We start from the raw sequence: 14241 nt of genomic DNA, 5'->3' as shown, positions 1-14241 counted from the left end.
AGCAGTAAAACAAGCAGCACAAACAGCACTTTTGTCAGCGATAAAAAATGTTAACACAATTAAAGGGAAAGTAATTTTATTTCAATGTAATATATAAAATTAGCCTACTATATCGATGCACTTAGGTGCTTAGAAGTTGTGAGCTTTCATTCTATTGAAAAGCATTGCAAATGCTTCTACAATACATATTTCAATTGTATTTCAATTGTACACTCACTTGTTCCAGTTGTGACATCAACATTTGGGGCAGTAGGTGATGCTTGAGAGCTTCCAGAGACTCTAGACCATGGAACAGAACCAGGTTGAGGTTCATTCCATTGGCAAAAGCCAGATTCAAATGTACAATCCGCTGGGGATGATTCTATAGGTAATATATGAGGCTTGTGATAGTCAACAAATCAACAATAAATAAAATTTGTTGGAAAATTCTATTCATCTTTTATAAGTTTATGGCAATGTTGGTAATTTAAATTTCTGTATTGAGCTATTTAAGAACGAATACCAAGCTGATATAAAGATATAAATTTTAAATAATAATGCTACTTTTTATGTGAAGTTAACATATAACAAGAATATAATATTCCTAGTCGCAGTACTTAAAAACTTCGTAGTACTGTAAAAACTTCAAACTTTGATGATAAGGATTTGTTAGAAAAACGAATCAAGTAATGTGGATGGAGTATTCCATAGAAGATTATGCATGTACATATATTTCACATTGATACCTGATGTTGGCAATGTACTTCCTATTGGAAAATCGGTAGGTGGCGCACTGGGTGTTGGTTGTTCAGCAATAGGTGGAAGCACAGAGCAAGAACCAGAAATGAAACTGACATCATCGATTGCAATATCAGAATTGATTGAACTACCAAGTTCGGCTTCGAATACGACCTACATTTGATGTAAGAATATAGGAATATAAGGAGTTGTTTAGCACTACATACAATAAGCTTATTGCTTTGTAATAGTGAATAACAATGATCAATATAATATAAATAGACTAATACAGTGAAACAGCATCAGTTTACCCTATATTCCCTGTCGGTACTTCTGACATGTAATCTTCCAGTTTGCCATCCAGAGCCTTGATCACCACTAAGTTGCCACAATAACATCACAGTGGTTTTAGTTCCATCTAGTGTCGGCTAAAAAATGTTATTGTATAAAATTAGTATTCACATGAAGATGACTTGAACCTATAGAGTCAGTCTCTAACACAAATGAAATAACTAGGCATTTACAATCATTTTCTCTGCATATCGACATAATCATTACAAAGTGACATATAGTAAGAAAAATTGATAAGCTTCATGCTGTCTTTTCTAAACTCATCTAAGATATTCTATGTTTGAATAGTAAGTTGTTTGATTTTATACCTGCTGCATGTAAACTCTCAATGTTCCCATTCCATTTCCCAACATATGATAATAAAAATTCATACATCTTCCACTATATGTTGTTTGACCAAACCATTCTGATACATATCGAGCTTTATCTCCTGCTGTTCTCGGATAACTGGTCTCAACAAAATAATATCGACCTGTGAACAATTAATTTATTACATATTAAATAGGGATAAAACATTCAAGAGTTATTCGCCATAGCCAGGGGGCCATAGCCCCCCCCCCCATTTTGGGCTGGCTAAGCTCTTGTTTGTCACTATCATTTATTTTTCTGCATGAATCCAGTATCGACTAAATTGTTATTACATTGTTTTCTATGTTTGAGGTGTACAATGTTTTAAATTCATTTTTACCAGTAGCATCTCCGGTTGTGTGGTCTGCTGTAGGTCCACTATTTGAACTTGAACTCGATTTTCCTGCACCTTGAATCCATTGGAAATCATCATTTAATTTGGTATTATGCCAGGTGCAGTGCTCAGAGAAATCACAATCTCCCGGAGAACCACAGGAATTTTCTTCAATTCCAAAGTCGTCAATGGCAATATCACCATCATAAGCTTGTCCCACAATACCCTCAAATACAATCTGAAAAAACAAAATATCCATAAAGATATTTGTTAGAAAATAGTAAATTATTATGATTCACAAAAACGTTAGAATAATTTTTATACCAAGTTCAATTGACCCGAAAATTATAACCCCATATATCATAATTCCTAGACAAAATAACCTGATATCGTTTTCCCAGAGGTTTTATTGGCACATGTGCTGATAACCATTCATTGTCTTTTTGAGCAGATCTTGACCAAGCCGGGGTTGTTATACTGCCGAATTCATCTTTGATGTATACATTCAAGCGACCGATATGAGCACCATACATATGATATTGGAAATGAGCACATGTTTCACCACCATTTGATGGAGGTAGAAACACAGGTGATGTAATTCTTGCAATATCTCCTGGTGCTTTGAAATATGTCTCAATGTACATGTAGAGTCCTAAAGAATGGAATGCGCATTTAGATGTTCAGCACTCACAATTATTCTAAAATGTTATGATGCAAATAGATTGATACTTAATATATTAGCTGTTTAGTTATTCAATGAAAATCATTTTTCCTCAATCCATTTGATAACCAAGATTATTGTTTTTAAATTTTGCATTCATAATAGTACTTTCAAATGTTTTACATAATGTTAAATTACCGTACCATATATTGTTCCATAAGTGTGATCAAATGTTGGCCCAGTTCCTGTTCCACCAGTTCCAGAGTAAGTTCTTGTCCATTCGAAATCATCATCAGTATTTTGGGTGAAACCACATATCGTTTTGTCATCAAATTGGCATGTCCTTCCATATGGCAATTTTTCTAAATACGATTGCAATATTTAAGTGATAATTGAGATTACAAAGTAAAATAAACCTATTATATTTCTATCCAAAGTTTATTTCAGAAAATACATTTTTTCTCAAGATTTTGAAAAAAACGCTCAGTTCAATCTGATTGGTCAGTATACTTTTAAATCGAAAGCTATATAACTATAACTCAAAACATAGACATCATGTGTTTAAATCAAAGTAGCAAAATATTACGATCACAGTCTTTTAGTGTTCCACTGGTTACATAAGTCTCATCAACTTTTGTATCAGAGAAATCGCTCCTGCCATAACATTGTCCTGCATAACTTGAATGAAATCTAAAAACAAATTACAAGTATAAATAACTATACCCATGGTATCAGCCTCTTTCAAATCTTTCCATATCTTTTTTTTTTTTCGATTCGTTTATATGTAAATATTAAATCTCTTTTTAAAATGGAAACTAGCAACAAAATAATTACTCTGTCATATGTAGTGTCCATGCAACACATCCTTCAGTCTTTGAACAAGCTTCTGCACATCGATAATAGTCATCTCCGTATTCTCCAAAGTAAAATGTATCTGGTGGATTTTGTTGTCTTGGGCCGGTAATCAAACCCCATACCATGTTAGTACTTTCAGATGTGTCCCAGCAAATATTATCTGTATGCAGAAGTACCATAAATATGACTTTCTTTTCTAACAATCTAAAATCGGGATTAGTAATTATTACACTTTAAACTTCAGATCTGATTTTTGAAAAAGAAACCAAATTCAAGGTATTAAAGTATTAAGTATAATATTCCTCACATATACATAATTAATTGCTATCAAACTTCAGAAATTTACCAAAATAGTAACTGAGTTCATTGCACATGGAGCGATTTCAACATATTTATATACAATCAATATGTAGAAATGTGCAATAGTGTAAAAGTTTAAGGTAAAACTTATAAAATAAGAAGATCAAGCATATCAATACAAAATTGTTATAGTCCTATAAAGAAGCTTTAAAAATGTACAAAAAATATTTGTGCTTGTTCCATTCATGTTGACCATTAAAATTTGATTCAGTATTCTCGATCTATTAAAAGATTGTAGTAACCTGGGTGTATGCGTATAAAAATCTGAGATGTATTTGGTAACAGGATGTCTGATTTTATTGTACAAATTTACAAATTCTTTTCTGAAAATTAGTTTGCCACTTACAATCATCACAAGTTCCATTATGAATATAAATATCATCAATTCCAACACCAGATTTATCATCAATACCACGAACTGCTTCAATATGAACCTCATCAACAGATGGTGTGTTTAAATCAGTTGGAAGATTTACACGAGCCTAAAATTAATCATTTTTATGTAATATATAGGTGCAGTTTTAAAATAAGATTTGTCCATAGGTCTTCTGTTTTGAAAAAAACTCAAAAACAGTTTGTATTAAAATAGGTTTTGTCATCATAATTTGTAGAATTCTAAAATATATTATACACGATAGCAAAATGATCATCTTTATGCTAGAAAAACATATCAAGTCAATGTTACATAACAAAATGCTGTACCCTATGCCAGTCGATTCCTTGATCACCATCTCTTGTCCACACATTGTATCGTATTCCTTCTTCCATAAAGAAGACATATAGATTTTCTAAATTGGATCCATGCATTGAGTAAAAAAATTCCATACATCTTTGTCCATTACCAATAGTAACAATGGTAGGACTGATCACATGTGCTGTATCAAAATGCTGTTTTCCATTTCCAAGTGCCCAGAGGTATTTACCAGTTCCTAAAATTTCACAGAAAAACACATTTTTTGAGTTATTGCCTATGAGTCACATTTTTTTTACAAAAAGTTCAAAGAAACATTGAAACTCATCGATAATGAAGATAGGTACACACACAAATTTATGGCAACAGTGCCAAGGCCAGCTATTCCAATCACAATAAACAAATAACGTTCAATATCACTTTTTAACGCAGTGAATCATCAATTACATTAAAGATATTGTAAAAATAAATACAAACTGCAGAAGCTGTACAATATATAGTTATTAGTTTATGTTATATTTTTTAATGCCAAACTGGAGTAATTTTTGATTATTCTAATAGCTTTTTTCAATTCAGCAAATAATATGGACCTGTTGAGTGGTCTCCTTGAGGTCCAGTATTAAGCAATCCAGATCCAGATGCTTGGACTGCCCAATCAAAATCATCAGTTTGTGCATTTGTCCATCCACACATATTCTTCTGTTCAAAATTACATGTGAAGCCTGGTATATCTGGTGTGCCAGGAGCAATAGTTGTCGGAGGATTTGTTGCTGGTAAAGGTGAAGCTTCTGGTGGATAAACTGATCCCTTTGTGCATGATTGACCAATAGTTATAGTAAAATCATCTATTGCTGTGTCACCATAAATAGGCTGATCTATGACGCCTTCCACAATCAACTGCGACAAAAAAAAAAAACTTGAATGTAAACTTAATATCACAATGCGAAATAAAGAATAATTATTTGAACCAAAAAGTATTCAATTTGAAATGAAAACAATTGATTAAGAATAATCTACTAAACAAATATTAGTTTGTTCCATTGAACTTAGGCTTCATTATTCACCATAAAATTATAAAAATTAAATTTCATGGAGAGAATAGCAAAATAAATTGTACTCCCAACCCATTGGTTTACAATAAATCACATCGGCACTTACATAGTAAATTGATGAAGATACAACAGTGACTTGAGCCTCCTTCCACAAATTACCTTGTTCCCCTGACAAACTCCATATTACTTTATCCACCCCTGAATCATCTCTAATGAGTACGTTAAGAGTTCCGATTGTTGTCCCGTACATATGGTAAAAAAATGCGAAGCAATCTATAATATCAATAACAGTAATTATTAACATCATAGCATGCTATCATAGCATAAATTGTCACAAAAATATTTAATTGAATGAAACACAGAATGACTATTTCTATTAAATATTTCATAGAATATTTTTTTATATTATTCCAAGTAGGTAAGAAGAGAGTTGCTGAACATATGGTAAACTCAACCATTTTATTGATGACAAGTCTGAATCAGATAGATGAATAATCAGATGGTTTTATAGTCAAGAAGCAAAAACCTGATTGACAGAAGATGTCTTAAATGATCAAATATTACAACAACTACTCGGCAATAGTCAACAATTGTTAATATTAAAATATTGTTATCCACACAATAGGATCTTACATCCCATGTGCATATAATCAGTGGTGTAACAGAAAAAACATATTTCTACTTCCTGTTGATTTAGGAACTAACAGTTTCGAAATTTCTGTCCGTGTAGAATTGATTAATATTGAGAAGGTCTACATATCAATAATGATTATGATGTATTTTCAAAAAAAATCAATTAAACAAACATGAGGACTATAAAAGGACTGAAAAATACTTGAATTTAATTCAGACTGTTAGAATCACCATTCAGACTGTCAACAAAAAATGAATATCATGTCTTTTACCTCCTGTTGTTGAAGGGTATTGTTCACTAATAATTCGAGCACGGTCTCCCAATGCTCGTGGAATGGAAGATTCAACAAACAAATAAGCTCCACTGGAATCACCATTTGTGTGATCATTATTTGGCCCAGTGCCTGATGAAGGAGTTGAATCCTGAAAATCGAAGTGAGGAAGTACTATAATAAAGATGTGTACAGTTATATTCGATTAAGTTTTTAAATGTATATTGGTAGTCTTAGTCAATATATGAAAGCCACAGCACAACTGATCACTCTGTGTGGGGTCACAAGCCGGAATCCTGAGTGGGATAATCATGTGCAAGAGGAGTACTCCTCACCGCCGTAGGGTGGTTTACTTTACATAACGCTAGTCAGTTATGGCTTCTACCACCATCAAGTCCATGCATATGAAACAAATAACTGGCTAACAAATTCCATACCCAACACGAATTGGTGACCGGACAATAAGATAGGATTTACATATTTATCCCAGGGGAGGAAAGCCGATAAGATGGCTTATCCATATGGCGAACCACGGCTCCTCGTCTGGTTACCATTCCAAGTCGGGTATGGAATTAGTTATATTGTTTGTTTTCGGAAACATGAACTTGGTGGTGGAGGAAGCCGTAAACGGCCAGCGGTTACGTGAACCACCCAACGACGGCGAGAAGTCCAGCAATCCTCCCGCACATAACCATCCCTGCATGGGATTCGAACCTGCGAACCCATGCAGAGTAATCAGAGGAGCGTATTCCTAACGCTTAGCCCGTTGAGTCACACCGTCGCGCCGAGGCTGTAGGCTGTAGTTCACCATGTTACATGACATTTCTCTCCCTAAATTTTATACTTCCCTGTATGGCCTCTTGACTATATACTGAAAAAAAATTGAGTAGAGCAACTTTCAAAAATGTTGAAAAATTTGAAATATTGTAAGTAAATAGTTGGTACAGATCCCTAAATTACCCATGAAAGTTCAAGTCTGACCTGATTCCAAGACCAATCAAAGTCATCTTCTCCAGTTAGTTGTGTCCATGTACAGAGACCAGCTTCAAATGAGCATGTTCCCAAAACACTACATGAACCACCGACCACAGCCACATCGTCAATGGCAATGTGAAAATCTGGTCCGGATCCTTGTGTGGCAGCAAATATTAGATTGAAAGCAATACCAATACCAGGTGTAAATGTCGCTCTAGCTGGTAACCACTGATTACCTGGAATTTCAATTTTATTTTTTTCTCTCAAACTGAGTTTTGACGAAATTTTGAACACGAAAATTGATGATTTTTAATTATAATTTCAATTATAAATGACCTCAAATCATACAAGATTTATCTTATGAACCAAGTAACAAGCACCATGTTTTGAACTCCTACTTAAGTCATGTGTTTTTATTTTTTTCTCTCAAACTGAGTTTTGACGAAATTTTGAACACTAAAATTGATGATTTTTAATTATAATTTCAATTATAAATGACCTCAAATCATACAAGATTTATCTTATGAACCAAGTAACAAGCACCATGTTTTGAACTCCTACTTGAGTCAAGTTTATTTGCCCTAATTTATTAACGTAGCATTTCATGGTGTTCTTTCCCACATAAATGTGATTTATTGTGAACTCATTTCAATTTCTATTCAATTCTAATTTCCAATAGCTAAGACATACAATAGTTTAATTACATTTGTTTTTCGAAAGTTTTTGGTTTTCCTTTGGTTGGATAAATGAGTTATTATGCTTTTTCATATTTGAATGATTCAAATAATTCTTTATTGTAGTATAATGTGCAGAGGTGGTGTAAAAGGTATTTTATTACAAACCTTGATTCCCAGTTTTAGAAAATATTTCAGGTCCATTTCCAGATGAAGTTTCTAATTTATAGAAAACTTGGAAAGTTGCAGGGCTATTTCCATACATATGATAAAAGAACTCGATACAAGCATCAGCATGGTTTAGCAAATATGATTTTGATATCAAATTAGCTTGTTGTCCACTTGTTTGACCAGCAGAACCATCCATAAGAAAATAGTATCCTAGAATGAAACCACAATGATAATTAACAGCAAAAATATGGTAGCCTTTTATTATTATCTCCTCGGACAGGCACTGCACATTGAATTATCGAAGTGGGGCGCGAGTGCCTATCGATAAAAGTATTAGAATTAACTGTGTTGGCATACATGCTCATCACCTCACCCACAGTGTAATATGTGGGGTAAGCAATGCCGAACAGGAAGATTCCCGAATGTGTTCTATTGCACATCATTCTGCAACCAGATGCATATATAATCTTAGTAAAATTATGACAAACTAAGAGTCAACTTTGAAGTAAACATTTTGTGTCTGAACTTGGTGGCATGGCATGTTACCAACAATACAATACTTTATATTTTGCGCTGCCAATTAAAACATTATATAAAAAATTATAATCATCAGTCATCACATAGTAAATGAGCCTTATAGTAATTTTGACCAACAGTTTTAAATAATGAAGAAGTCATGGACGCCTAGTTAAATTATGGTAATAATGTCTGAAACCTCACATTCAATAAACTAAACATAGCTATGCCGTGAAATGACTATTTGTTTGGTATCTTGTTTTGGATCTGAGTTTAGGTAGTAGTTTGTACAAATATAATGCTCTGATAAAATCTCCTTACAATATAAGAAGAAGCATGACAAGTCATTACCACGATAGATGACAATCTGACATATTTTCTCAAATTATGTAAGCAAACAAAACACAATGAATCAAGAACATTCAGCTCAGTCACCTGAAGTTGTGCCTAATGTGTGGTCTGTAGCAGGTCCTTTATGTCCTGACATTGTACCACCTTGTTGATATGTCCAGTCAAAATTATCTGATGGATCGTTAGTATAGCCACATTGATCTGACTCAAATATGCAAATATAACCATCTTGAGGTTGTTGAACACCACACGGTCCATCTGATATTGTGATCTCATCTATAGCAATGTCACTTAGATAACTTGAACCAACAACACCCTCGAACACAATCTAAAATACAAAATGTTTATTCAATATGAGATAAATTAAATAGAGTATGTTTAGCACCATAAAATATATTTCATCTATTAAATCAAATATGGTTGAATATAAAGTTTAAAAACCTTTCATACACTTTTGTGTGGGTAATTTCTAATAGCAAACAAATTTACTATCAAGCAGAAATATGGTAGTACTTAGGAAAAAGAAAATTTAACAAGATGTGGTTAACATGAAAAGAAATAAAGTCTGTTGTCTATTTACCAGTGCAGAGCCACATTTTATTGTTATATTTACATTTGTGTGCCAGTTACTTGCCACATGAATCACTTTGCAATGGTATATTATCCAGCAATTTTCGAATAATATAAGCTTTAGTATAGCTTATATAGAATATCCATAAAGAGCCAACAGAAATTAGAGAGCTGACTTTAGCAATTAATTTTATTTGTAAATAGTGGACGAGGTAAATCAGATTAGTAAAAATCATTCATAGCGAAAGTACTTTAATCAATATGTACACATTATAATAGGTCATCCTAGATGACCCTTTCCCAAAAATATTGCAAAGTAATCAAAATCTCACAGCAAAAGCTTGAGTAGGATTCACAGTAATATTAGTTGGAATCCACTGATTTCCAGTGTTCCCAGATCGCGTCCAGTAGGGTGATGATGGCAGGGAACTACCATACTGTAGATAAACATTCAGTGTTCCCATTGAAGAACCATACATGTGTCGGTAGAAGGTGATGCACTGTTGTCCTAATAAATTAAAGCCATGATTTAGACAAGAGTTTATCCTATTCTATTTTTATCAAAATAGTAAGTGATAAAAACTTATACAAAAATTGAAAATAAACAAAACCAGCACATTAAAATGCAACTCCTATCTGTCAATTACAAAACTTAAATAACTGTACAAAATCGTACATCCAATAATGTAAGGTAATGAGAGTGGAATGAAATAGAATATTGAAAATAACAATATATTGAGAATATATAGAACATTGTTATGAATTGTCTACATATTATATGTAGTCTTCTTCCTTACCTGTCTGAGAATATGGAGCTTTGAGTCTTGCTTTTTTGTTTGAAGTTTGTGGACTGGATGATTCTATGTACATGTAATATCCAGAACCAGAAACATCAGCAGTAGGGCCAGTAGGACTTGAAGTTGTCCCACCAGTACGACGAGTCCAATCAAAATCATCTGCTTTGTCATTTGCCCATGCACATTGATCAGTATCAAAATTGCAATCAAAGGGTAGTGGTGCTGTTTAGAAAATATATTTGTCAATTTGTTAGAAAATAACACTCATTGAAAATTGTATTAATTTCACATAAATAACTTTAATTAACTAAATCCTTAATAATATAAAACTTTTTGAATAGCATTCATTTTGAATCACATTTTAACTGGAAATAATTTTTTTACAGCCTGATATGCAAATCTCATTTCAAACGTCAATTTTTTGTTTTTCAAAGGAAAATATAATAATTAAAAAAAATATTTACGAGGAGTTGTAGGAGGTGGAGGAACTGCACCAGCTGGTTGGACAGTACAAGTACCAGATGTCCATGTAAAATCATCAATAGCAATATCTCCTGTTATACTTGATCCAACTATACCTTCAACCACAAGCTATAGAAAATAAAAAAGAGCTGAATACTAGTACATAAAACCAAATGCAACAGAAAAATATTCATTTCGTGAAAATTAAAAAGCAATATAATCAGACTTCAACAATCTAATATACTTTAAAACAGCAGCTCTCATTTTTATACAATGAAGTTAATAGCACGAATTTGATATTTTTCCGCAAATATTCAATATATCTCCTTACAATTATGCCTTGGAATCCGTGTCTTCAAAAAATCAACTCACCATGAACGTTTCAGTTGCGGTTACCGGTACAGATCCGAGTGTCCACTGGTCACCAAGGTTTTCATTCCCATAAACCCAAATAGTGTAGTTAGAATCTTTAAAAACTTGAGAAACCCTTAATCCACCAACTGAAACTCCATTCATATTAAAATAAAATCTAAAACAATATGTTCCACTGAATGAATTCACTTGTTGACTTTGCAATCTTGCTCTATCCCCAAGCTTTTGTGGCGAGCTTGTCTCAATGAACATGTAGTATCCTGTTTAGAAATATAGAGTGCACTATTAAAAACAACACTTAGAAATTTTTTTTCACATTGGTGTATAAAAAATCCTTTAAATACTTGTTTTTATTATGTGCAATAAAGCATGGTATGATAAGGCATTTGTTTGCTGTATTGTTATATACAAAATGCTACTTATTTGCAAATATTTCAATTTATTTCAGATTTATGTTAAAGTAAAATATAACCTAAATAATATTAAAGAAAAAACAAATTACCTGTGCCAGTTGTATGGTCGCCTGATGGCCCAGTCCCTCCTGTCAATGTATCACCTCTGTTTTCAATCCAGTCAAATTCATCAATTCCCTTAGGTAAATTTTTCCATGCACATAGATCATCTTCAAAAGTGCAGTCCACTGGATTAAAATAAAAAAATTTTAGTTTGACACATCCAACATGTTTTTATTTCAGTAGTGTATAATAAAGTAATATAAACACATAGTAGGCAATGACATTCATTTTGCATTTTTATGAAGAAGCATGACGTGTGGTACTTCTTAGAAAAAACGTTTTATGCCAGATGGCAAACTGAGCAACTGAGATATCCAGAACACTAACCCGATTTTATATACTTTCGACACAGACTGGTAGACAGGCTGTAGTTTGCCAATTAATTAAGCATGGATATTATGTGACTTACATAAGGAAAGGCAATCTTTCTGTAATATTGTGACATCATCAATAGCAATGTCTCCACCAAAACTGCTTCCACGAGTTGCTTCAAATACCACACTATAATCATATATAGATGGAAAATTGACTCTTGCTATCATCCATTTATCGCCCTGATTACCATCCATTTGCCATCTCCATACGTCAGTTCCACCTTTTTCCTCCTAAAAAATTATTGAATGTTTGGTGAAAACAATAATTTTTATAAATTGAAAGTTATAAATAAAATCAGAAATATTTGTCCATTCCTTCGAATAAATTGGGATATAATTTGTTTACTTGTGGAGAAGCATTGGGATCATATTTCAAAAAACCGCTATGACCAATTTTAAAATTCAGACTTTTTTAATTTAAACAATAAAAACAATTGCATACCGCACGTTGATAAACTGTCAATTTTCCAATATCTGCACCATACATATGATAGAAAAATTCAACACAATGGTGCCCATCCTCAGATGGTTGTTCAGGTCCAACTAGTCTGGCCTTATATCCTAGTGCTCCAGTAGAAGTCTCTAAGTACATGTAGTATCCTGAAATAGAAAAATATGTCAAAGTGAGTCAGATGAAATCTAAAAAATTATTCACAAACCATAAATTTACTGACAAGGCCTACATTTATCAATTGATGAGCCAACTTGAAATGAGAATTTTCATCAAGGCTTGCTTATAAGAGGGTCAAGAACCCACACATTTGAATTAGAAACATGCCTGCTATAACTTTTCCAAAAGGTAATGATGAGGAAAAGAAAAAAGAAAAAGAAAAAAGTTGTTTTTGTGACAGATATATCGTTATATATATATAAGAATTTTAATGCAAGGAATTCGTTCATGATAAAAAAATAAGGATTGCAAAATTTTGCAAAAATATAGAAACAATCGCATTTGTGAAAAATTTACAATCATAGGTATTCAAAATAAACTAACCATAAGTTAAAATTATAAAGTATCACAAAATCCTTAGTTTTGCTACATGCGTAACATAAAGCATCAATATACTTTGGATGAAAACATGAAAAATAGACATTACCATCTGGCGTGCCATAGGTGTGATCATTCTGTGGTCCAGTTGATGCGGAACTAGTCGCTCCTTTTTGTCTAGACCAGTTTAATTGATCATCTACATCTTGGTTGTATCCACATATTGTGCTGGATTGATAATCACAAGTGTGGAGAATTCCTTCAACTATGGAAAAATATTAAAGAGTATTAAATAATTATTTCTTAATACTTATAATATCTAATAATATTTATTTAAAAATTATAAAATACTCACAAGTTTCACAATTTCCATCAAACATTTGAATATCATCAACAGCCATATCACTTGTAAATGCTAATCCTATCTCTCCCTCAATAACAACCTATAAAAAAAATACTGTGGTATAAATACAGCCTTCGATATCAGATTATCCAAGCTGAGTTTACCACATATTCAGCATTGGGCATTTTTTCTTTTACTAGAAAACTCTCCGTTCTTCCTAGTTTGCCACCTGCGCCGCATGGGGCATGCAGGCTAAACATTCGCAATATTCAACTGACTCGCTCGATTAAGAGGCTAGAGCATTGGTTTCCAACTGGGTTCCCTGAGCAGTTGGAGGGGCGGTCACCATGCCACGTGCAAATCTGATTTTATTTTTCCTTTTACTAGAAAACTCTCCGTTTTTCCTAGTTTCACTGCTTGATAAGGTTATTTCACAGGATGTTTTCCCATTGTTGATCATGAATAGTTTAAACATAATGGGATGATAAACAGGGGGGGGGATAAGTGCTAAAAGCTTTCGAAAGAGAGTCACAAGATATGAAAGGTTGGGAACCATTGGGCTAGAGCAGGGGTTCCCAACCCAGGGGTCGCGAACCCAAATTGGGTCAGAGTGATATGTAGGTAGGGTCGCAAACAGGTCATGGGGTCGGTGGGGTCACTGAGATATGGTAGAGGATGAATGTACAAAACATCTAAGATTTGACAAACCATGGTAAATTTAGCAGTTTGTACCATGGCTTACTGTAAAACAGGCCCATAGGCATCGCTCTATGCTTATGTTATAGAAAATGTAGGTGATTATGGTGACATTACTGTTTGGTTTTAGTTTATTTTACTTAATACCACTACATGACCAAAC

The 14241-nt window shown here is 33.2% G+C and overlaps 1 protein-coding gene across 1 annotated transcript in view; it reads right to left on the bottom strand.

The window, feature by feature from the left end:
• Positions 1 to 13447, bottom strand: part of LOC120346520 (MAM and LDL-receptor class A domain-containing protein 1-like) — a 42568-nt gene extending 29121 nt beyond the window's left edge. Inside the window, exons 1-26 of the mRNA XM_078115232.1 lie at positions 13395 to 13447; positions 13149 to 13304; positions 12494 to 12651; positions 12087 to 12282; positions 11665 to 11802; positions 11163 to 11422; positions 10793 to 10919; positions 10329 to 10550; positions 9864 to 10039; positions 9046 to 9289; positions 8092 to 8304; positions 7256 to 7485; positions 6275 to 6425; positions 5476 to 5642; positions 4908 to 5214; positions 4329 to 4555; positions 3973 to 4108; positions 3246 to 3426; positions 2998 to 3101; positions 2615 to 2773; positions 2134 to 2402; positions 1757 to 1988; positions 1377 to 1540; positions 1029 to 1145; positions 726 to 891; positions 218 to 361 (exon numbers count right to left, since the gene is read on the bottom strand). Of these exons, the coding sequence (XP_077971358.1) occupies positions 218 to 361; positions 726 to 891; positions 1029 to 1145; positions 1377 to 1540; positions 1757 to 1988; positions 2134 to 2402; positions 2615 to 2773; positions 2998 to 3101; positions 3246 to 3426; positions 3973 to 4108; positions 4329 to 4555; positions 4908 to 5214; positions 5476 to 5642; positions 6275 to 6425; positions 7256 to 7485; positions 8092 to 8304; positions 9046 to 9289; positions 9864 to 10039; positions 10329 to 10550; positions 10793 to 10919; positions 11163 to 11422; positions 11665 to 11802; positions 12087 to 12282; positions 12494 to 12651; positions 13149 to 13304; positions 13395 to 13440 (4690 nt within the window). The 5' untranslated portion in view covers positions 13441 to 13447. The remainder of the gene's footprint in view (positions 1 to 217; positions 362 to 725; positions 892 to 1028; positions 1146 to 1376; positions 1541 to 1756; positions 1989 to 2133; positions 2403 to 2614; positions 2774 to 2997; positions 3102 to 3245; positions 3427 to 3972; positions 4109 to 4328; positions 4556 to 4907; positions 5215 to 5475; positions 5643 to 6274; positions 6426 to 7255; positions 7486 to 8091; positions 8305 to 9045; positions 9290 to 9863; positions 10040 to 10328; positions 10551 to 10792; positions 10920 to 11162; positions 11423 to 11664; positions 11803 to 12086; positions 12283 to 12493; positions 12652 to 13148; positions 13305 to 13394) is intronic.
• Between the last annotated feature and the right edge of the window lie 794 nt (positions 13448 to 14241).

This window comes from Styela clava, chromosome 8 (assembly GCF_964204865.1).
Source record: "Styela clava chromosome 8, kaStyClav1.hap1.2, whole genome shotgun sequence".
Taxonomy (NCBI): Eukaryota; Metazoa; Chordata; class Ascidiacea; order Stolidobranchia; family Styelidae; genus Styela; species Styela clava.
The sequence above is the reverse complement of the archived record's forward strand: the minus strand, read 5'-3'. Positions and strand labels throughout refer to the sequence as shown.